Raw genomic sequence first — 25,474 nt, 5'->3', positions numbered from 1 at the left:
GTGACCTGGATAGGTTAAGTGAGTGGGCAGATGCGTGGCAGATGCAGTATAATATAGATAAATGTGAGGTTATCCACTTTGGCAGCAAAAACAAGGATGCAGATTATTATCTCAATGGGGTTAGGTTAGGTAAGGGGGAGGTGCAGCGAGACCTGGGTGTCCTTGTACACCAGTCACTGAAAGTTGGTGTGCAGGTACAGCAGGCAGTGAAGAAAGCTAATGGAATGTTGGCCCCAATGGAAAGAGGATTTTAGTATAGGAGTAAAGAGGTTCTTCTGCAGTTGGACCACATCTGGAGTATTGTGTAGTTTTGGTCTCCTAATTTGAGGAAGGACATCCTTGTGATTGAGGCAGTGCAGCGTAGGCTCCCTGGGAAGATTGATCCCTGGCGGGACTGTCATATGAGGAAAGATTGAAAAGACTAGGCTTGTATTCACTGGAGTTTAGAAGGATGAGGGGGTAATCTTATAGAAACATATTAAATTATAAAAGGACTGGACAAGCTAGATGCAGGAAAAATGTTCCCAATGTCGGGCGAGTCCAGAACCCAGGGGCCATGGTCTTAAAATAAAGGGGAGGTCATTTAAGACTGAGGTAAGAAAAAACGTTTTCACCCAGTTGTGAATTTGTGGAATTCCCTGCCACAGAGGGCAGTGGAGGCCAAATCACTGGATGGATTTAAGAGAGAATTAGATAGAGCTCTAGGGGCTAGTGGAATCAAGGGATATGGGGAGAAGGCAGGCATGGGTTATTGATTGGAGACGATCAGCCATGATCACAATGAATGGCGGTGCTGGCTCGAAGGGCCGAATGGCCTCCTCCTGCACCTATTTTCTATGTCTATGTTTTCTAAGTCAATTGTAGATTTTGACATTTCCCCGGCTGGAATGTCTTGAACCAAGAGTTTTGTCTTAGTTAGCCGTTTAGGACAGACGAGAATAAATTGATTTCCAAAGGAAAAAGGTGGAAACTCGGTTACTGGGTATTTTCAAGGAATTGATAGATTTTTAATTATCAAAGCGATCAAGGTAAAATATAGCCATAATCTTAATAAATGATACAGGACAAAGGGAATAACCTACTTTTGCTTCTAGTGCTTAGGTTCCTAAAAGTATCACAAGAAAAAGATCAGTGATTATATCTTTGCAAAATATCTTGCTGTAAAGGTAAACAATAACATTGCTTCAAAATCTGGTGTTCATGACCTCCTAGCATATACTCCATGTACAAAAATATTGGACAAATAAAGATCTTCTCCCATTTAAAAAATTGGAAGCATATTTATCAAAGTCCATATAAGATACTGATGTCCATAACTTTCACAATTCACCCTAGAGAATCAACTTACTGATTCAAAGCATTTATGGGTGTTGAACCTGTCGATTCAAGCTCTTTAATTAGCCTTGAATAGTCAATAGTAGAGGAAGCGCCCGTCTCAAGATTAGCAAAAAACTGTTCTTTCTCCTCTTCTTCTTCGAGTGTATCAAGTCCAGGTCCAAAAGTGGTTTGTGCAGGGCCTGATGCCACAATAGAGTCTACAAATGAACAAAATCACCTCTGTTAGGTTTGAAGAGTATCTTATAAACTGGATCCTACTGACTATTTATTCAAATGGTAAAGGACATTCAGTAAGACACAGGATATTTATTTAGGCACAATAAACAACAATTTACTTCCATTGTCTTTACACCAAAGAGCTGTGCTCATATTATCGCAAATCAAAAACAGCATTTCAGCATGCAATTTTAATATACACAAAAAGCATATACAGCAAATTGAAAACTGGTTCGCCTTTCAACACAAATATCAAATATCAAGTCAACTACAGGTCAAGGATAATCTGTTGTCAGGGATACGGAGTTAAAAAGTCTTATTTATTATGCTCAGGGGCATTTATGGGTTAATGACTTCTCATCAGATTTTGGTATAGATAGGAAACAAACACGTTTTAATTTGCAGAGAAGGGAGAGGGCAGAGAGAAGAAAGAGAATTTCTAGGATAGGATGGCGACAAAGAAAAATGTTCTTTGGAATGTCAGAGATAGAGGGGATATTTGATAGAAATATGTAAAATTATGAGAGGCATAGATACAATAGTCAGACCATTCTTTCCAGGATCCAACATGAGGGGGCATAGCAAAAAGCTGAGAGGGGGAAAGTTTAATGGAGATGTGAAGCGCAATTTTTTTTTACATCTAGAATAGTGAGTGCCTGGAACGCATCATCATCTTGTATAGATAGATAATTTACAATTAACAAGTTTCCATAATTTTCTCCACCCAGCGCTGTCACCATTTGTATCATGGCTCCCAATGTTTTGTGCAGGACATGATGCCAAGTTAAACTGATCTCATCGGTCCGCACATAATCCATATCACTCTATTCCCTGACAAACACTTTGTAAATGTAGTAATTGCAAAAAAAAGATGGCGCCTGTCCATGGCGACATGTTACCAACAGCAAAAAAATCATCAAAAACAGTGCCCTCCATAATGTTTGGGATAAAGACCCATTATTTATTTATTTGCCTCTGTACTCCACAATTTGAGATTTGTAAAAGAAAAAGAAAAATCACATGTGGTTAAAGTGCACATTGTCAGATTTTAATAAAAAAGCTATTTTTATACATTTTGGTTTCACCATGTAGAAATTACAGCAGTGTTTATACATAATCCTCCCATTTCAGGGCACCATAATGTTTGGGACACAGCAATGTCATCGAAATGAAAGTAGTAATGTTAGTATTTTCTTGCATACCCTTTGCATGCAATGGCTACTTGAAGTCTACGATTCATGGACATCACCAGGTACTGGGTGTCTTCTCTGGTGATGCTCTGCCAGGCCTGTATTGCTGCCATCTTTAGCTTATGCTTGTTTTGGGGGCTAGTCCCTACAGTTTTCTCTTCAGCATATAAAAGGCATGCTCAATTGGGTTCAGATCGGGTAATTGACTTGGCCACTCTAGAATTTACCATTTATTAGCTTTGAAAAACTCCTTTGTTGCTTTAGCAGTATGTTTGGGATCATTGTCTTGCTGCAGAATGAACCGCCAACCAATGAATTTTGAGGCATTTGTTTGAACTTGAGTAGATAGGATGTGTCTATACACTTCAGAATTCATTATGCTACTACCATCAGCAGTTGTATCATCAATGAAGATAAATGAGCCAGTTCTTTCAGCAGCCATACACGCCCAGGCCATAACACCCCCACCACCGTGTTTCACAGATGAGATGTATGCTTTAGATCTTGGGCAGTTCCTTCTCTCCTTCTACTTTGCTCTTGCCATCACTCTGATACAAGTTAATCGTCATCTCATCTGTCCACAAGACCTTTTTTCCAGAACTGTGGTTGCTCTTTTAAGTACTTCTTGGCAAACTGTAACCTGACCATCCTATTTTTACAGCTAACCAGTGGTTTGCATCTTGCAGTGTAGCCTCTGTATTTCTGTTGATGAAGTCTTCTGCAGACAGTGATCATTGACAAATCCACACCCGACTCCTGAAGCGTGTTTCTGATCTGTCGGACAGATTTTTCTTTATTATAGAGCGAATTCTTATGTCATCAGCTGTGGAAGTTTTCCTTGGCCTGCCAGTCGCTTTGCGATTAGTAAACTCCTCAGTGCTCTTTCTTCTTAATGATGTTCCAAACAGTTGATTTTGGTAAGCCTAAGGTTTGGCTGATGTCTCTAACAGTTTTATTCTTGTTTCTCAGTATCATAATGGCTTCTTTGACTTTCTTTGGCACAACTTTGGTCCTCATGTTGATAAACAACAATAAAAGTTTCCAAAGGTGATGGAAAGACTGGAGGAAAGACTAGGTGCTGAGAGCTCTCTTATACCGGCATTAAGGAGGCATTTAAACACCTGTGAAGCCACGTGTCCCAAACATCATGGTGCCCTGAAATGGGGGCACGATGCATAAACACAGCTGTAATTTCTACATGGTGAAACCAAAATGTATAAAAATGGCCTTCAATAAAATCTGACAATGTGCACTTTAACCACATGTGATTTTTTTCTATTACAAATCACAAATTGTGCAGTACAGAGGCAAATAAATAAATGATGGGTCTTCATCCCAAACATTATCGAGGGCACTGTATCGTAGGGAGTCTGCCTCATGGTCAAATCTTCGTGGTGCTCAGACGTGGCAGCTCTGTCTAACTTCTGCTCTCTGCACCTGGAATATCTGGCGGTGAAGTGCCGCCCCTTCTACCTCCCGAGGGAAATAGCTTCCATCATCCTGACCGCGGTCTACATCCCACCCAGGCAGACGTCCGTCTAGCATTGGAGGAGCTGCACGCCGTAGTCAACAAGCACCAGACAGCGCACCCGAACCCTTTACCACCATAGCCGGGGACTTCAACAAAGCCAAGCTGAAACAAAAATCACTCCCAAACTACTACCAACATGTCTCCTGCAGCACCAGAGGATTAAACACCCTTGACCACTGCTATATACCTATCAAGGATGCCTATCGCTCTATCCCTCACCCTCACTTCGGGAAATCCGACTATTCAACGGTACTGCTTCTTCCTGCACACAGGCAGCAACTGAAGAGTGTGTCCTGAGAAGAGAGGACTGCACAGAGCTGGTCTGGGGAGGGAGAGGGACAACTACAGGACTGCTTGCAGTCAGTAGCTTGGGCAATGTTCAAGGACTTGGCAACGGACCTGAATGAATACGCCACAGTCGTTACAGACTTCATAAAGAAATGTGTGGAGGACTGTGTTCCTACAAAAACTATCCGAGTGTTTCCTAACCAGAAGCCTTGGACGAACCAGGAGATCCGCATTCTTTGGAGGAGCAGATCCCATGCATTCAGGTCTGGTGATGCAGAGGTCTTTAAGAAGTCCAGATACGACCTTGACAAGGCCATCAAAAAGGCCAAAAGGACTTCCGCTCAAAGCTGGAGGATGGGCTGGATGTTCGGCAACTGTGGCAGGGCCTGAATGCCATCACCTCCTACAAGGCAAAACCAGGAGGCAGCTCAAGCGACAGCGAAGCATCACTCCCCGACGAGCTCAATGCGCTCTATGCACGCTTTGATAGGGAGAACACTGATGTGCCTTCCCGAGCCCCCGTCAGAGAGGCCGATGTCAGAAGATCCTTCAGGTGGGTGAAACCCTCAGAAAGCGCCTGGACCAAAAGGGATGCCCTTGGGATTCCCAACTTTTTTTGTCCCATTTACCCCTTGCAACTTTAATAGCACATAACAATGCTATTTCACTTATTTATGAACAACTAATGATGAACAGATACCGGTATACCAGAACGAAACAGTCAGTCAATGAGAAAAAATGTACAAATCCAGAATCAACAAACTTACCCATTGGGCAGGCGAAATTTACCCCAGGTTGGGAACCCATGGCATACCCGGTCAAGTTCTCAAAACCTGTGCAGACCAACTGGTTGGAGTTTTTGCGGACATTTTCACCCTCTCATTACTGAGGTCTGAGGTTCCCATCTGCTTTAAAAGGGCATCAATAATAACGGTGCCCAAGAAAAGTAAGGTGATCTGCCTCAACGACTATCGACTAGTGGCACTAACATCTGTGGTGATGAAATGCTTTGAGAGGTTGGTTATGGTGGATATCAACTACCTCAACAAGAACCTCGACCCACTATAGTTTGCCTACCGTCACAACAGGTCAACGGAGGATGCGATCTCACTGGCTCTCCACTCTGCACTGGACCACTCGGACAATAAAAACACTTACATCAAGCTGTTTATAGACTACAGCTCGGCGTTCAATACTATCATCCCTTCCAAGCTGGTTACCAAGCTCACGGAACTAGGTCTCTGCGCGTCCCTCTGCAATTGGATCCTCGACTTCCTCATCCACAGACCAGTCTGTTCGAATTGGCAGAAATACTTTTTCCTCATTAACAATCAGTACGGAGTACCTCAAGGCTGCGCGCTCAGCCCCCTGCTCTACTCACTCTATACTCATGACTTAGGACATAGTGCGAACTTCATCTTCAAGTTTGCCGATGACACCACTGTTGTTGGACAAATTACAGACAAGTCAGAGTATAGAAGTGAGATCGACTGATTAACCAAATGGTGCCAGAACAACCTGGCTCTCAATATCAGTAAAACCAATGATATGATTGTGGATTTTGGAAGAGGGAGCATGAAGACTCACAATCCTGTTTATATCAACATGGAAAGAGTCAAAAACTTCAAATTCCTGGGCATGCGGATTTCCGAAGATCTTTCCTGGACCCAGCACACTGATGCAATTTTAAATAAAGCACATCAATGCCTCTATTTCCTGAGAAGATTACGGAGATTCAGTACGTCAAGGAGGATTCTTTTGAACTTCTACAGGTGCACAGTAGAGAGCATATTGACCGGTTGCATCATGGCCTGGTTCGGTAACTTCAGGAGCAGAAAAGACTGCAAAAAGTTGTGAACACTGCCCTGTCCATCAGTGGCTCTAACCTCCCCACCATCGAAGGGATTTATCCGAGTCGCTGCCTCAAAACGGCAGCCAGCAATATCACAGACCCACACCATCCTGGCCACACACACACATTGCATCACTACCATCGGTAAGAAGGTACAGGGGCCTGAAAACTGTAACGTCCAAATTCAGGAACAGCTTCTTCCCTACAGCCATATAAATATGTGTGTGTGTGTGTGTGTGTGTGTGTGTGTGTGTGTGTGTATATATACACTTGTCAGTATGTGTATACAGTATATACACACTGAACTTTTTTTTTCATTTATCATATTGTTTACAGTGTACTATGTGTACATATTCTGTTGTCCTGCAGCAAATAAGAATTTCATTGTTCTATATGATAATAAAACACTCTTGACTCTTGTCACCACCACTGCCTCTAGCAGTTATTCACTGTTTTATATTTCTAACTCCATTCAGAAAATATTTCTTACCATTTGGTTCCAAACTGTCTCTACTGATGGACACTGAAGACCGCTCATCACCTTGGAGCAAAATCTTCTCCGCTTGTTGCTCTTCTTCAGTCTCTGCAATTGATTGTGGGAATCTCTGAGATTTGAGATAGCTCTGATTGGTTGGCAGCATATCTGTTATTTTGTAAAAAAGTGAAAATGCATCACAATTAGTTTGAAAAAGCCATATTTCTGTGGTGAATTAACATGACAGTAATTACCAAAGAGATCTAATAAATCTTCTGGAGAGACTACAAACAGTGGAAAACCAAAACAAATTTAGTGCTCTATGTACAGAAGAATTGAAACAGATAAAAAAGTAATCAAGACTAACTGAATTTTAGTATTTAGCACATGGGCTAAAAGTGGTGATTCTTCAGTTGTAAACTAAAACTTCCATCAATTGAATTCTCCAATTTGAGGTAGGTAACTAACCTACAAACATAACCCCCTCCTCTCTTCCCTGTGCCCCACCTGGACACGCACCCATTTCTCCACTTTAACCTATATTTCTTCCACTGACTTCACAACTAATATCTCTTCTATCCTTAAATCACACCTTTTGTCTTTTCATGGCTGGCCTTTGTCCAACCATCTGTCTTTCAAACCCACACCCTCCCCTCATCTTTATCCACCTATCACTCAAACTGATCCCTGCAGCCAATTTTCTATCCAATTGGGCAGCTTACCCTGGACTCCATGAGGTCCAACCTTCCATAGCAGTGTACCACATACAAACTTGCCAAAGCCATTGCAGACCATATGCCCTCATCAATCCTCGTGGTCTCTTCTTCAAAAAATCTCAATTAATGCCATGTACAAAGCTCTCTCCCATGGCCTAAGCAATTACTTCCCCCACATCTCACAATCTCTTAGGATAGACCTGGCCAGGCTCCAGGGATTTATCTTCAGACTGAAGAATGGTTCCAACCTGAAAAGTCACCCATCCTTTTCCTCTGGAAATGCTGCCTGGCCCGCTGAGTTACTCTAGCACCTTGTGTCTATCTTTGGCATAAACTAGCAACCTGCAGTTCCTTCATACACAAGTTCTCCAGAGATGCTACTTGACCCACTGAGTTACTTCAGTCATTTGTGTCCGAGAGCTGGTCACTTGTATTTTCAATTGTCATTAAATGAAACAATTTAAATACACTATTCTATCCCCTAATAATTTATTAGCTCTAAATGCATTTCACATCCTAGCAGTGTGGAAAATGCAAGTACAAGATCTATCCTGCTTTCTAGGTAACTCTTTATAGTTAAATGTTGTTAGAAGCTTATGCATTTCCAGGCAAGCAAAATTCAACCACTATGTTGAGAACTTATTACTTGCTCCACAATACAAGCAGGAGATTAAATATAAAACAAACAAATACCCTCATGTGAACCTGGGCTTTGTGATTGTGGGTTTCCATTGTGTTCTTCACCAATTTCTATCTTCAGTGTTTCAGTGCCAGCATCAATGACAGCTGGCTGTCTTTTCAGTTTGGTAAACCTTCTCAGAGGGGGTTCTTGGATAGAGAAGATTAGAAACGTGCCAAGAAGTTCAAGCAGATAAAGCATAAAAAAGAAAGCAAGTTAAATGGTAAGCAACAGGAAAAGAGAAAGACAAAAATGTGAAAACTTCAATTCAAATGATACAACAGAAGTTAAAAAAAAATTGAAGAACACACTAATTGGAGTAAAACTACATCACGGTTTCCAAGTATTGATGCTGTGCTTCCTTCCTGTGGTCAAACTTCAAAGAACTGAAATCATAATGTCGCTGCAAAAGGAAAAGGCAGCTACTTACGCCCATTGTCAGAATCGTCTTCATTAATCCACCACGGTTTTGTATCCTTTTTTGTTTCCTTTCTATTATGCTTCCCCAATGAATTTAGAACACTGGATTTTGGTGAATTTCCTAAATCAACAGATTCATCTGAAACAGACTAGAAAATGTGTACACAGTGATCAGTACAAGGACGAGAGTTGGACAGCTCAATTAATAATTGTTTATTTAAACATATGAAAGGTAATAAACAAACATGCAATAAACAAACAATGTTATTAGCTTAATCTATATCATATACTGTGTGTGTGTGTGTGTGTGTGTGTGTGTGTGTGTGTGTGTGTGTGTGTGTGTGTGTGTGTGTGTGTGTGTGTGTGTTTCTGCCTGTCTTGTGGGTGCCAGCCTTTGATTCCTCGCGGCCAGCTGCGCAGATTTTCAATGCGCAGCCAGTTTTGCTCCCCACTCCCTTGCTCCCTCCCCCCCCTCCTCCTCCTTTCCCCCCACCTCATTCCCCCACAACCACTCGCCCTCCCGCCCCCCCCCCCCCATTCTTCAAAAGGCAGCAGAAAGAACAAGCAGCCTCTGCAGATCCAGAGGTCACCTGGCTTGCTTTTGAATCCTCTCCGTCTCCACCGCCCGCCCCGATCATAGAACATGGCGCGCGGCCGTTATCGTCGCGTGGGGCAGCGTGATGATGAGAAGGTGGCCCTGGGCGGCCATTATTCCCTCTGGGAAACCTGCGATTCCTCCACTGATCGCAGGGACACAGGGAATCGTGATGCCAGAGAGCTGCCAAGGCCCTCCACACCGCTGGAGGCCCAGAGCTGCCGAGGCCCGCTGCCCTTTCGCAGACGGCCCTGTCCAAGCCGTCCGCTCGCCGAGTTCGTCAGCCCTCTCCCTCTCCCCATCCTCCTCCTCCTTCCTCTCGTCCCTCCTCCCCCCCCTATCATACCTTCCTTCCTCTCCCCCCTTCACCCCCCCCACTACCACTCCCACCCTACCACCTTCCTCTCCCCTTCACCCCCCTCTCTCCCCTCTCCCTCTTCCTCCCCCCCTCTCTGAAATTTTCAATTTCAATTTTTTTGTTACAAGCACTTTTGCAATATCCACTATCCATTAAGATTAAGATTGTTCAAAGTTTGGTAAAAATCTATTCATGTCAAAGTCAAAGTATCCTTGATTGCCATTCAGACTTTTCAGTCTGAACAAAGTTTCGTGCCTTGCAGTCATAACATAGAATAAAATAACAAAACACACACTGAACACAGATTTAACATCCACCACAGTGAGTCCACCAGGCACCTCCTCACTGTGATGGAAGGCAAAAGTCTTAAAGTCCTTGCCTTTTCCCTCCTTGTCCTCCCTCTGCATTGAGACGAGAGGGCATAGTTTTAAAGTGCGAGGGGAAAAGTTGAAAGAAACGCAGGCAAGACTAATGTAGATTAATGTAGATAGGGCCTGTTTCCATGCTGCATGACTATGACTATGTGTGAGCAATTTTGTTTTACACACAGTGAGTTTTTAAACTTGAAACTTGTTTAAATTATAAAAGACACAAGAAAGCTGCAGGGTAAACTTCAGTTTCTTCAACTTCAAATAATTATTCGTGAGCTTGAGGGTTTAGAGAATTGGATAAAAATAAAATAGAAGCATATGGCAAGTGTTGGGCATCAAAATAGAGGGACGTCTATAAGAGTGCATAAAGTATAGTAGGCAGCTGTTACTTAGAAAAATAAATGGGGAGGGTAAGGAAAAGGCACAGCAGACAAGATTAAGTAAAATCCCAAAGGATTTTGTAACATATTCAGGGAAAGAGGGCAAACAAGTTAAGAGTAGCATCCATAAGGGATAAAAGGAGCAAACTGTGCATGAACAGAGGTTCACATCTGTACATGCTCAAGAGAAGTTCATTGTAGTTGGAGAATTCAGAGAAATATAGGCACAATTTATCACAAAACAGGAAATTTTAGATGTCCGAGTGGATTCAACATTGATAAATACTCAGCGGCCTTATCATATTGATCCCAGTTTGCTAAGGCAGGCAAAGGGATGAAATAGCTGGGGTTCTGACATCTTTACAAGCCACCACAAGTAGTCAATATGTGTAGTACAGAAAATGGTGTACCCTTTTTAACAAGGTCAGAACAGATATGGTGTGTAGTTACAGGCATGTTTGTCTAACATGACTCTCAGCGAGAAGGAATTTGTTGGAAAATTTATGAGGAACAGACTTAATCTAAACTTACAAAAGCAGGGATTAATCAAAAAATAACCTGCATCATTTTGTTGGGGGTCGATACTGTCAGACTAATTTGATTGATTTATTTTTCCCTCCAAGAGATAGCAATTGATGGACTTCTGAGAAACCTTGAGCAAGCTCCCAAGTGTGCATGGGCTTTAGGGCAAACTGTTCAACTGTTCAATTTCATTTTGAAAGTTATTTTTTTTCCCGACGTTAACTATCAACTATAATCTCATTTTATGATGGAAACGACCAAGGAGGTAAATGGCCTACTTGTTGTCAAGACTCTTCTGTGTTAGATTAACATCTCAATTAGTCGTCCCCAGGTTTAAACTATGTCCCACAGGTAAATTAAAGTGGTTCTGTATACAACAAACACTCGTTTTAACAGACCATACGGGGGGGGGAATGGTGTCCATTATTGCAAATTGTTCATTATAAACAAGCAAGGTATTATCATTGTATTTAGTTGAAAGAAACAACTGTTGATGATGACTAAAAGACACAAAGTACTGGAGTAACTCAGTGGGTCAGGCAGCATCTCCAGATAACATGGATAGATGACATTATAACCCTGCTTCTGTCTGCCGAGTTACTCAAGCACTTTGTGCCCCTTCACTTAAAAATGAAGCACTAATGCTGTTGGTCTGCACCACCAAGCCCTTTTTCACCAGTTCATGTGGCTGTTGTTGTGCCTCATGTTGCAACAGCTGCAACAGGGCTTTCTTCAGGCCACTGCCAATGACAAGACTGGTCACCATGGCCTCCTTTCCCTCTCACCTGCTGGTCGAATATGTCGACGACTCCGGGGGTGAAGGAGGAGGATGCGATGGAGGAGGGTAGGTGTGTGTGGGAGGGGGAGAGGCTAAGTGGACAGAGGTGACAGGAGAAGGAAGAGACGGTGACAGTCAAGCACATAAAGTGAAGGAACAAGCTGCAGCTAGTGAGATGGAAGAGAGCCCTACAGTGGGTCACAAGTTCACAAGTTATAGGGTAGAAATAGGCCATTCGGCCCATCAAGTCTACTCCGACATTCAATCATGGCTGATCCCTGCCTCCTAATCCCGTTTTCCTGCCTTCGCCCCATTACCCTTGACACCCATTCTAATCAAGAATCTATCTATCTATCTCTGTCTTAAAAATATCCACCGACGGCCTCCACAGCCTCCTGTGGTAATGAGTTCCACAGATTAATTACCCTCTGACTAATGAAGTTCCTCTTCACCACCTTTCTAAAAGAACGCCGTTTCATTCTGAGGCTATGACCTCTGGTCCTAGACTCTCCCACCAGTGGAAACATCCTTTCCACATCCACTCTATCTATGCCTTTCATTATTCTGTAAATTTCAATGAGGTCCCCCCTCAGCCTTCTAAACTCCAGCGAGTAGAGGCCCAGTGCTGTCATCATATGCTAACCCACTCATTCCTGGAATTATTCTTGTAACTTTCCTCTGGACCCTCACCAGAGACAGCATGTCCTTTCTCAGATATGGGGCCCACATTTGGTCAGTTCTCCAAATGTGGCCTGACCAGAGCCTTAGAGGCTCAGCATTACATCTCTTTTTTTGTATTCCAGTCCACTTGATATAAATGCTAGCATTGAACTTGCCTTGCTTACTACCGATTCAACTTGCAAATGACATTTTGGGAGTCCTATCCCAGCACTCCCAAGTCTCTTTGCACTGATTTCTGGAATCTCTCCATTTATAAAATAATCAGCACCTTTATTCTTATTACCAAAATACATGACTCTGCACTTTGCGATACTGAATTTCATCTGCCACTTCTCTAACCACTCTAACCTGTCCAAGTCCTTCTGCAGAGTCCTTGCTTCCTCTACACTGTCTGCCCCTCCACCTATCTTTGCATCATCTGCAAACTTGACCACAAAATCTTCAATACCCTTATCCAAATCATTAATCACGTGAAGGGAAGCAGCCCCAGCACCGACCTTTGTGTCACTGGCAGCCAACCTGAAAAAGCGCCTTTTATTACAACTTTTTGCCTTCCAACATCCAGCTAACCCACTATCCATGTTACCATCCTCCCATTAATACCATGGGCTCTCATCTTTCGTGGCAGCCTGAAATGCGGCACCTTATCGAAGGCCGTCTAAAATTCGAGGTAAACAACATCTACAGCCTCCCCTCTGTCTGTCCTGCTATTAACTTCCTCAAAGAACTCCAGCAGATTTGTCAGGCAAGAACATCCCTTCACAAAAACATGCGGACTTCAGCCTATTTTATCGTGAACTTCCAAGTACTGCACAACCTCATCCTTTGTAATTGACTAATATCTTACTAACCACCGATGTCAGGCTAACCAGCCTATAGTTTCTACTCTTCTGCTTTGCTCCCTTCTTGTACAGCGGGATGATATTCGCAATTTTCCAATCTTCAGGAACCACTCCTGAATCTCATGATTCTTGAAATATCGCAACTAATGCTTCCACAATCTCTGAAGCCACCTCTCTCAGAACCCTGGGGTGCAGTCCATCTGTACCATGTGACCTTTCCACCCTCAGACCTTTAGGCTTTCCTACCAACTTCTCCTCGGCAATGGCAGGTAACTGTGAACTGAAAAAAGCACTGTTCCAATCTGAGCCCCAACAATGGCCGCTTCAACTGGACAGTGCGGTGAATGAAAAAGGGCTCATTCGCGCACCTTGCGAGTCATGCGGAGGCCATCGGAAGCCTGAATTCTAAACGGCCGGGGAGGCAGTGCAAGTTGAGGGTCCGTCCACTATAATCAAAATCCGCTATAATGGGGTCCGTTAAAATAAGGGTTCACTGTACTATCAAACCCTATCACAATGATACCTATTCTCAACACAAGATACATTTCCAACACGTCAAATTAAAGATCTTGAGCACAAATCATTTGTACTGCGCAGTTCACCATTATCTTGAAGATCATGCATCTTACAAAAGCAAACTATAGAAACATAGAAAATAGGTGCAGGAGTAGGCCATTCGGCCCTTCGAGCCTGCATCGCCATTCAATATGATCGTGGCTGATCATCCAACTCAGTATCCTGTTCCTGCCTTCTCTCCATACCCCCTGATCCCTTTAGCCACACGGGCCACATCTAATTCCCTCTTAAATATAGCCAATAAACTGGCCTCAACTACCTTCTGCGGCAGAGAATTCCAGAGATTCACCACTCTCTGTGTGAAAAAAGTTTTCCTCATCTCGGTCCTAAAAGATTTCCCCCTTATCCTTAAAGTATGACCCCTTGTTCTGGACTTCCCCAACATCGGGAACAATCTTCCTGCATCTAGCCAGTCCAACCTCTTAAGAATTTTGTAAGTTTCTATAAGATCCCCCGTCAATCTTCTAAATTCTAGCGAGTACAAACCGAATCTATCCAGTCTTTCTTCATATGAAAGTCCTGACATCCCAGGAATCAGTCTGGTGAACCTTCTCTGTACTCCCTCTATGGCAAGAATGTCTTTCCTCAGATTAGGAGACCAATACTGTACGCAATACTCCAGGTGTGGTCTCACCAAGACCCTGTACAACTGCAGTAGAACCTCCCTGCTCCTAAACTCAAATCCTTTTGCTATGAATGCTAACATACCATTCGCCTTCTTCACTGCCTGCTGCACCTGCATGCCTACTTTTAATGACTGGTGTACCATAACACCCAGGTCTCGTTGCATCTCCCCCTTTCCTAATCGGCCACCATTCAGATAATAATCTACTTTCCTGTTTTTGCCACCAAAGTGGATAACCTCACATTTATCCATATTATACTGCATCTGCCATGCATTTGCCCACTCACCCAGCCTATCCAAGTCACCTTGCAGTCTCCTAGCATCCTCCTCACAGCTAACACTGCCCCCCAGCTTAGTGTCATCCGCAAACATGAAGATATTGCCTTCAATTCCCTCATCCAGATCATTCATATATATCGTAAATAGCTGGGGTCCCAGAACTGAGCCTTGCGGTACCCCACTAGTCACTGCCTGCCATTGTGAAAAGGACCCGTTCACTCCTACTCTTTGCTTCCTTGCTGCCAACCAGTTCTCTATCCACATCAATACTGAATCCCCAATACCGTGTGCTTTAAGTTTGTATACTAATCTCTTATGTGGGACCTTGTCGAATGCCTTCTGAAAGTCCAGTTATAACACATCCATTGGTTCTCCCTTATCCACTCTACTAGTTACATCCTCGAAAAATTCTATAAGATTCGTCAGACATGATTTACTTTTCATAAATCCATGCTGACTTTGTCCAATGATTTCACCACTTTCCAAATGTGCTGCTATCCCATCTTTAATAACTGATTCTAGCAGTTTCCCCACTACCGGCGTTAGACTAATTGGTCTGTAATTCCCTGTTTTCTCTCTTCCTCCCTTTTTAAAAAGTGGGGTTACATTAGCTACCCTCCAATCCTCAGGAACTACTCCATAATCTGAAGAGTTTAAAAAAATTATCACTAATGCATCCACTATTTCTGGGGCTACTTCCTTAAGTACTCTGGGATGCAGCCTATCTGGCGCTGGGGATTTATCGAATCCATTCAATTTACCTAACACCACTTCCCGGCTAACCTGGATTTCACTCAGTTCCCCCATACCCCCGGTCCCCCGCTATTTCCGGCAGATTATTTATGTCTTCCTTAGTGAAGACAGAACCAAAGTAGTTATTCAATTGGTCTGCCATGTCCTTGTTCCCCATGATCAATTCACCCGTTTCTGACTGCAAGGGACCAACATTTGTTTTAACTAATCTTTTTCTCTTCACATATCTATAAAAGCTTTTGCAGTCAGTTTTTATGTTCCCTGCCAGTTTTCTTTCATAATCTATTTTCCCTTTCCTAATTAAGCCCTTTGTCCTCCTCTGCTGGTCTCTGAATTTCTCCCAGTCCTCTGGTAGGCTGCTTTTTCTGGCTAATTTGTACGCTTCATCTTTTGTTTTGATCCTATCCCTGATTTCCCTTGTTATCCACGGATAGAAACATAGAAATTAGGTGCAGGAGTAGGCCATTCGGCCCTTCGAGCCTGCACCGCCATTCAATATGATCATGGCTGATCATCCAACTCAGTATCCCGTACCTGCCTTCTCACCATACCCCCTGATCCCCTTAGCCACAAGGGCCACATCTAACTCCCTCTTAAATATAGACAATGAACTGGCCTCAACTACCCTCTGTGGCAGAGAGTTCCAGAGATTCACCACTCTCTGTGTGAAAAATGTTCTTCTCATCTCGATTTTAAAGGATTTCCCCCTTATCCTTAAGCTGTGACCCCTTGTCCTGGACTTCCCTAACATCGGGAACAATCTTCCTGCATCTAGCCTGTCCAACCCCTTAAGAATTTTGTAAGTTTCTCTAAGATCCCCTCTCAATCTCCTAAATTCTAGAGAGTATAAACCAAGTCTATCCAGTCTTTCTTCATAAGACAGTCCTGACATCCCAGGAATCAGTCTGGTGAACCGTCTCTGTACTCCCTCTATGGCAATAATGTCCTTCCTCAGATTTGGAGACCAAAACTGTACGCAATACTCCAGGTGTGGTCTCACCAAGACCCTGTACAACTGCAGTAGAACCTCCCTGCTCCTATACTCAAATCCTTTTGCAATGAAAGCTAACATACCATTCGCTTTCTTTACTGCCTGCTGCACCTGCATGCCTACCTTCAATGACTGGTGTACCATGACACCCAGGTCTCGCTGCATCTCCCCCTTTCCCAATCGGCCACCATGGATGCACTACCTTCCCTGATTTATTTTTTTGCCAAACTGGGATGAACAATTGTTGTAGTTCATCCATGCAGTCTTTAAATGCCTTCCATTGCATATCCACCGTCAACCCATTAAGAATCAATCGCCAGTCTATCTTGGCCAATTCACGTCTCATACCCTCAAAGTTACCTTTCTTTAAGTTCAGGACCCTTGTTTCTGAATTAACGATGTCACTCTCCATCCTAATGAAGAACTCAACCATATTATGGTCACTCTTGCCCAAGGGGCCTCGCACAACAAGACTGCTAACTAACCCTGCCTCATTACTCAATACCCAGTCTAGAATAGCCTGCTCTCACGTTGGTTCCTCTACATGTTGGTTTAGAAAACTATCCCGCATACATTCCAAGAAATCCTCTTCCTCAGCACCCTTGCCAATTTGATTCACCCAATCTATATGTAGATTGAAGTCACCCATTATAAATGTTTTACCTTTGTTGCACGCATTTCTAATTTCCTGTTTGATGCCATCCCCAACTCCACTACTACTGTTAGGTGGCCTATACACAACTCGCACTAGCATTTTCTGCCCCTTAGTATTTCGTAGCTCTACCCATATCTATTCCACATCCTCAAAGCTAATGTCCTTCTTTTCTATTGCGTTAATCTGCTGTCTAACCAGCAACGCTACCCCACCTCCTTTCCCTTTCTGTCTATCCTTCCTGAATATTGAATATCCCTGGATGTTCAGCTCCCAGCCTTGGTCACCCTGGAGCCATGTCTCCGTGATCCCAACTATATCATAGTCATTAATAGCTATCTGCACATTCAACTCATCCACCTTATTATGAATGCTCCTTGCATTGAGACACAAAGCCTTCCGGCTTGTTTTTACAACACTCTTACCCCTTATACTATTATGCTGAAAAGTGGCCCTTTTTGATTTTTGCCCTGGATTTGCCGGCCTGCCACTTTTACTTTTCACCTTGCTACCTATTGCTTCTACCCTCATTTCACACTCCTCTGTCTCTACGCTCACACATTTATGAAACCCTTTCCCTTTAACTCCATCCTCCACTATCCCATTCGACACCCCACCCCCCCCTTATTCAGTTTAAAACCACCCGTGTAGCAGTGGCAAACCTGCCTGCCAGAATGCTGGTCCCACACCTGTTGAGATGCAATCCGTCCCTTTTGTACAGTTCCCCCTTACCCCAAAACAGATCCCAGTGATCTAAGAATCTAAATCCCTGCCCCGTGCACCAGTTCCTCAGCCACACGTTCAGGTCCCGTATCTCCCTGTTCCTGCTCTCGTCAGCACGGGGAACTGGAAGCAAACCGGAGATAACAACCCTGGAGGTCCTGCTTTTCAGCATTTTTCCGAGCTCTCTAAAGTCACGCTGCAGAATATTCATCCCCTTCTTTCCGACATCGTTTGCGCCGACATGCACTACCACTTCCGGATGTTCACCTTCGCCCTTGAGGATTTTCTGCACTCTGTCCGTGACATCCTGGATCCTGGCACCAGGAAGGCAGCACACCATCCTCGCATCCCGTCTGTTGCCGCAGAAACCCCTGTCCTTACCTCTCACAATGGAGTCTCCCACTACAATGGCGTTGCCTGCCTTAGGCCTTTTTGGTTTTGGCTCAACAGCCCTATTCGCATCGCAAGCCAGTCCGCCACTCAGTGTAAACACGTCTTCTGTCTCGACAGCTTCTAAGTGGGTGAACCTGTTCACAAGAGGTACAACACCCGGGGACGTTGGCATTCCATGCTTCCCTCCCTTTCTCACTGTCTCCCACCTTCTCTCTTCCAGTACCTTAGGTGTAACAATCTTACTGTAGGACTTGTCGAGGAACGACTCCGTTTCTCGGACGAACCTGAGATCATCCACTTGCTTCTCCAGTTCCCCAACACGGTCCTTCAGGAGCTCTACCTGGATGCACTTCTCGCATTTGTAGCAGCCAGAGGCACCAGCGGTGTCCTTGACCTCCCACATACTGCAAGCATCGCACTGACACAATACAATACAATACAACGGTTTATTTGTCACATTGCACAAAAAGTGCAAGTGAAATGATATGTCAGCAGCGATACAATGATAAAGGGCACACACAAAAACACAATAAAATTTTAACATAAACATCAACCACAGCATTCATCACTGTGGTGGAAGGCACACAATTTGGCCAGTCCTCCTCCATTTTCCCCCGTGGTCGGGACCTCAACCCTCCGCAGCAGTCGCTGCGGGCGTCCAGATGGTAAGGACAAGGTACAAGTCCAGGTAAGTCCAGAGTCGGCTCAACCCCACCGGAGACCGCAGCTTTTAGTTGGTATAGGCCGGCGGCCGAAGATTTAAAGTTCCCTCCACGTCGCAGCCATAAGCATCGCAGTCTGCAGGGCCGGCGATCGAAGCTCCCCTCCAGGGGTGATGTTAAGTCCATACCGGACCCGCAGTAGAAGTTGGCCGCGGGCCGGTGGTGGAAGCTTCTTCTTCCCCCCGGGTCCCCCACGAGGGATCCCGGGCTGTAGACGCCGCGCCAGCTGGAGCTGTGCAGACCGCGGCTTCAGGCTGCCGTCTGCTGCGGGCCAACGAAACGGAGCGCTCCCCTCCAGCGAGCCCCAGCTCCGTGCTGACAGTCCACGCTGCACCCGCCGCCGGAGCCCCGAGCCCCGGGCGCGTCTCCGGAAAAGGCCGCGCCGATCCTCGCTGTTAGGCCACGGGGGAGGCGACCTGGAAAAAGTCGCCTCTCCTTGGAGGAAGCGACCAAAACAGTTTCCCCCTCACCCCCCCACACCACCCCCCACACAAAACACACGAAGGAACATTAAAAACACACTTCAAAACATACCAAAAAAATAAAAAAAGTTGAAAAAAACTAACGCGCTGCTGACAGGGCTGCCGCCAGTGCAGTGCCCCCACCGACCAATGGATATGAATCAGCTTGCCTGACATCTCCTTCTTTCATCTCTAACTCTCAAGCGTATTGCGTGGTCTCCTCTCCTCAGCCTCCTCGCCGAAGACTCTCGAGCCAAAGACTCACACTTTACTCACAGGGCACTTCCCTCACTAGGCCACTCATTCACTATCGCTCCCCAAGAGCAGTCTTGCTTAAATTGACTGATAAATTGCCCAATTTACCAATTTACAAACCAATTCCTCAGTTTTCAACTGTTTTCCCGGCACTGAATCACTTCTCTCCTCCCACTCGGGCTAGAGTCAATCAGTCTGATCTTTTGCTAATCTCCTCCTGCTGTTGCTCCCAAATCTACAGCAGTTCTGATTAAAGTCTGCCTGTGCTTGGCTTCTACTTTTTACCGACAAGTAACATTCAACTTATAAGTATCTACAACACAAACTAGAGTGAAGATAATTGTACCTCTTTCAAGAATTGTTCAAACTGTTCTTCTATTTCTTCCTTGGTGAGTTTATGATTCATGGTTTCAGCGTGGCAGTAGCCGATTCTTCAGATTGGTACTCTAGAATTACATAGAACAGAATTTGAATCAATGAGAGTACAAACGATTTGAAGAAAGATTTGTGGATGAATCGGTAACAGAGGCTTTTGGTAAGGCGGATAATTGGAGTGCGGGGGTAATCCAAGATGAAATCAGTTGGCAGGGATGGGGAGGTGGATTCTGCATGTTGGGGAATTATCAACAGATTAGATACTTGGATAAAGAACCACAGGATGAGGATCACAAATTGGAGGGTGGTGGGCCCATTCTTTGTGATTCTACTCTGCAAGTTTCAAATTTTCAACAGCATTTTGACCTTCATAAATAATGTATTGCAAAATGTTTAAGTAAAATGTATTATAATGTGATGAGATTTATATGCATATTCATTTCTTACTTAATAATAACAGTTGGCTATACCAACATCTTAGTTAGTGCATTTGTTAAAAAAGTAAACAATCTAAAGTATAACACTTAACCCATACAACATGCCCAAAGTATAACATGCATCCAATAGTACTCCATTGTCACATGTACCTAGGTGCAATAAAATTCGTTTTTTGCATGTACTTCAGTGAAAATCTTACTAGCACAATCAAATTTAAGTACAAGAATGCAAGCATAGTAGGTTACACTGAGGCAATAGACAGGAGTCGATATGTCTCCATCGCCATCTAGTATCCTTCAAATTTCAAAGCTCTTAACAAATGCTGTTTTGACTCGGCCTGAAAGGTTCATTGTCCTGGCGATGACACTGGGTCGGAGTTGCAGTGGTCGGCCTGGTCATGTGACATTGTAAATGTCTTCCACTGATGCTGCTGCAGGTGCGTTGAATCCACTCGCTTGGCCTCTTCGAATGGCAGCCGATCCGATGATCTGTAGGCTGCTTTCCGAGTTCTCCGACTAATCTGACTGTCCCTGATTACATCTTATCGGTTTGCTTTGTTGTTACCTTCTCCTAGCTAACACTGATCTGTACTAGAAGGAACTGCAGATGCTGGATTGTATACCACTGATCTGTTCTACATTTGTCTTGATCTTCACCCTCTTTGATCTCTCGTTCTCACACCTTACACTTCCTTATCTTTGTATCTCCCCTCCCCTGGTTCAGTCTGAAGGGTCTTGACTTGAAACATCACCCATTCCTTCTCTCCAGGGATGCTGCCTGTCACGCTGAGTTACTCCATCATTTTCTGTCTATCCACACTTCATCCTTAATGACTATTAACACAGGAGCACCTCAGAAAGCTCATCGATGCCTCCACTTCCTTAGAAGATTGAGGAGATTGGGTAAGTACACAAACACTCACTTGAACTTCACTAGGTGTACGGAAGAGATCACATTGACTAGTTGCAGCACGGCCTTGTTCAACTACTCGAACACCCAGGATTGAAGTAGAATACAAAAACTAATGGAACTGCCTGGTCCATCACAGGTACTCAAGCCCCCCACCATCAAAGGGATTTACAGGAGACACTGCCTCAAAAACACAGCTAATATCATCAAGGATCCACACCACCAGTGCCACATTCTCATCTTGCTACTACCATCAGGACAAAGGTGCAGGTTCTTGAGAATCGTGATCTCCCAGGTTCAAGAACAGATTCTTCCCAACAAACACCAACCTCTTGAACACTGCATAATACTAACCACAACCCAACATCATCAACAATGACATACTAAAGACTTTGTTTCTGTTACACTATGCTCTTCAATTTTGCACTATTATGGTTTGGTTACCAAAGTATTACTGATCCTTAATTTATTGTATTATTGATTATGGTATATTTATTTGTGTGTTATTGCATTAATGGGCTGTAAAAACTGTAGCAAGTAAGAATTTAATTGCACCATCACTAGTACAATTGACAATTAAACACTCTTGTCTCTTGATTTAAGGCACCGCCACTCTGCCGGATTTATGGACTTGCTCCATGTTAATCCGAGAATTCAAGGACTTGCTCACCCTTGCACCTCAAAATTCTTGGACATTCAGAGAGTTGTAGATGTAGCCCAGTCCATCACACAGATCAGATTTCCACCGTTGACTGCATCGACATTTCAAGCTGCCAACATAATCAAATAGTCCCACCCCAAACTGCAAACGTGCACCACCAGACTTAGGAACAACTTCTTCTCCCTCCTTACCAAGCATCTGGTTCTCCCTGAAGCTAGGTGCTGTCCAAGGACCTATATTGCCATAGAGGGAGTGCAAGACGGTTCACCAGACTGATTCCTGGGATGCGGAGGAACTCTGTCTTACACAGAAAAGACTGGATAGACTCAGCGTTTATACAGCAGAATTATAGAAGATTGAGAGGGCAACGTTCTTATAGAAACTTACAAAATGATCGGGGGTGGGGGGTGGACAGGGGACAAGAAAGGGAAGAGGAGGAGTAGCCCGAAGGCTGGGGAAGTCCAGGGAGGGGACACAGGGGAAGGATAAAGGGGAAATCCAGCAAGGACTAACAGAATGAGAAGAAATCGATGTTCATGCCCCCGGGGTGCAGACTGAAACGGAATATGAGGTGGAAATCTCTGCTGCAGAGTGGCCAGTTGAGGACCAGGACAGAGGGTAGGCGGAGTGGGAGGGAGTTAAGTGTGAGCCCTTGTGGCTAAGGGGATCAGCTTGGGGTATGCGGACCGAGCGGAGGTGTTCGGCGTACGGATACTGAGTCCGCTGATCAGCCATGATCATACATCTAGAAGCGGCGGTAGCAGGCTGGAAGAGGGCCGAAGGCCTCTACTCCTGCACCTAATTTCTATGTTCCTTGAACGATGTGGGGGGAATGGGGACTCCCTGAAGCTAGCGGTTGTCCAATTCAAAAGTGCCCTATATGCCATTGAGAGGGATTGGAATTTGTCAAGCGGAGTTGTGGAGGGAGCTACAATGCGGAGAACTCTACTCTGCGTACTATACCTTTTCCTTTGTTCTGTCTATTGTATTTCAGTTTGACTTGATTGTACTTATGTATAGTATATCTGATAGGTTTGGAAAATGCATGCTGAATAACGTTTTTCAATGTCCCCTTGCCCCCAAGGGATTGTCTCCCCTGCTCTGCACAGATATCAAGGGTTCACTCCCCTTGTCCCCCTGCAGAATTTGAGGTTTCTTTCATCCATAGTATTTTCTCCTCCCTGCAAAATTTCAATGGCTCTCTCATGCTCTCTCCACCCGTCTTGATCACCTACTGCGGTCTGTAGAAGCTCTCTCGACTGTCCATTCCCTCCACAGATGCTGCCAGAGCGCCACTGGGATTCCTCCTGCGGCTTCGTGCTTTGCATTACATCGCCTCCACTTGCTGCACTAACGGCTCCCGCTCGTGCATTGACCGGTTGCCGAGCCTGGGACCGGGGCCTCGCGCTCCAACCGCCGCCACAACAACACCAACTGAAGCTGCTAACGGCCAGGTTGAGGGAGAAGGCGGGACTTCCGCCACCTCCTCCTTGCGTGACGGCGGGATTGGCCACTCAGGGTCGAGACTCCAGAGGCGGGCGTTCGGCCTGCACCAATCACCGCCTGCCAGAGGCGGGACATCCTGTTCTTCACCCCTCCCCTCCCGTCCCGAGCCATGTTGGATCGGTAACCGACAACCTCTGATTCTACACACTAAATGCTGGAGTAACTCAGCGGGACGGACGGCATCTCTGGAGAGAAGGAATGTGATGTTTCAGGCTTCTGATTCTCCCTCCTTCTACCCCTCCCGGTTCCTGGCTAGCTTTAAATAAGCCTGAGAATGATAACACAAAAACTGGAGTAACTCAGCCGCGGGGCAGACGGCATCTCTGGAGAGAAGGAATGGGTAACGTTTCGTGTAGAGACCCATCTTCAGACTGATCTCAAATAAATAAGTCTCTGCTTACCCGGGCGATGGTTGTTGTTAGGTGAGAGCTGGCAGCGCCTGCCTGCCTGCCTGCGGGGATGGGTGGACGGACGGCGCTGGTCCTGGGCCTGGGCTCCGGTTGCGTTGCGGGGCAACGAGACGCCTGGAGAGAAGGAAGGTGAAGCCAAAGATTATAGAGGAGCAAGATAGACCACTCACTCCTCGAAAAACGCGTAGTATCACGTGTGTGATTGTGGACGCCATTTTATCGAGGGCATTTATTGGGCTTCCCCCACACTGTCATGGCGTCCTTATCTAAATGTCATCTCACTGCTCTGCTATCAAGTATTCTAATCGTAAATCTAAACGACCCGACCTGTCATTCTTTAGGTTCCCCAATAAAAAAGAAAGGTGAGAAAATATTTGTATTATTTTCAGTCGATATTCTGTCGTGAAAATGTTATTTTCTGTTCTCCCATCAACGGCCATTGGGAAACTGGGTTTGTCGGTACATTAGAAAATTATTTTTAATAGACCTTTACTTACCATAATAATAAAGACAATTTTTAACACTTCTGTACGTTTTTGGTTTTGTTCTTGTAAGGGATTGGTCTCCACAATATGGCCCGCGGACACATCAGGTCCAGTGACCAGGAGATTTTTCGAGCTCCGATTCAAGTCCGAGAATGGGCGGCTGTTACCCATTATATCCCTCGAATTGTCAAGACATCACAAGAAAAGATCACAAGCCCGCCGTGAAGAAGGGTGCAATCAAATATTATACAACTCTGCTCTATCATCTTTGGGTGCAATGGTGGGCCGGGGGGTTCGGTGGCGGCGGCCACAATCAAAGATACTAGAGGAGCTCTGCTCTATAATCTTTGGTCGGAATGGGACGGCTGCGCGTTATAATGTGCTATCGTTCCACTCTCCCTCTCCCCCTTCTCCCTGTTCCCCTTCTCCCTCTCCCCTTCTCCCTCTCCCCCTTCCCCCTCTCCCCCCTTCTCCCTCTCCGCCCTTCTCCCTCTCCCCCCCCCCTCTCCCTGTCCCCCTTCTCCCTCCCCCCCCTTCTCCCTCCCCCCTTCTCCCTCTCCCCTTTCTCCCCTTCTCCCTCCCCCCCTTTCCCTCTCTCTCCCTCTTCTCCTTCTCTCTCTCCCCCCTCGCTCCCTCTCTTTCTCTCGATCTCTCTCTCCCCCTCTCTTCTCGATCTCTCTCTCCCTATCTCTCTCTCCATCTCTCTCTCTCTCTCTCTCCCCCTCTCTTCTCTCGATCTCCCCTCCCTTCCCTCTCTCCCCTCCTTCCATCTCTCCCTCCCTTACCTCTTTGTGAGAGTTGGCAGCTCTGCTATGCCTTGGGTCCAAAAGAGGATAGAAAGAAAATAATTTATGGTTTTTGTAAGAAAATTTTAATAAGCTCTAATAAATTTAAAGTAAATTGACAAATTAGAGGCAAAAAGCATCTTCAATATACAGGTCTCTCCACACAACTGAAAACAATTGCATTTAAGTGATATATCATCCATTGTTCAGGCATGTAGCACTCGGTTACAATAAACTTCCAAC

The 25,474-nt window shown here is 44.9% G+C and overlaps 1 protein-coding gene across 1 annotated transcript in view; it reads right to left on the bottom strand.

The window, feature by feature from the left end:
* The window catches only part of cep162 (centrosomal protein 162), a 110,345-nt gene extending 86,807 nt beyond the window's left edge, over positions 1-23,538 (bottom strand). Inside the window, 6 exon segments of the mRNA XM_055636381.1 lie at positions 1,349-1,535; positions 6,906-7,058; positions 8,300-8,434; positions 8,716-8,854; positions 20,009-20,108; positions 23,281-23,538. Coding sequence (XP_055492356.1) covers positions 1,349-1,535; positions 6,906-7,058; positions 8,300-8,434; positions 8,716-8,854; positions 20,009-20,068 — 674 coding nt within the window. The 5' untranslated portion in view covers positions 20,069-20,108; positions 23,281-23,538.
* Positions 23,539-25,474: the final 1,936 nt, after the last annotated feature.

This window comes from Leucoraja erinacea, chromosome 5, assembly GCF_028641065.1.
Source record: "Leucoraja erinacea ecotype New England chromosome 5, Leri_hhj_1, whole genome shotgun sequence".
Lineage (NCBI taxonomy): Eukaryota > Metazoa > Chordata > Chondrichthyes > Rajiformes > Rajidae > Leucoraja > Leucoraja erinaceus.
Note: the sequence above shows the minus strand (reverse complement) of the source record. Positions and strands in the feature narration are given on the sequence as shown.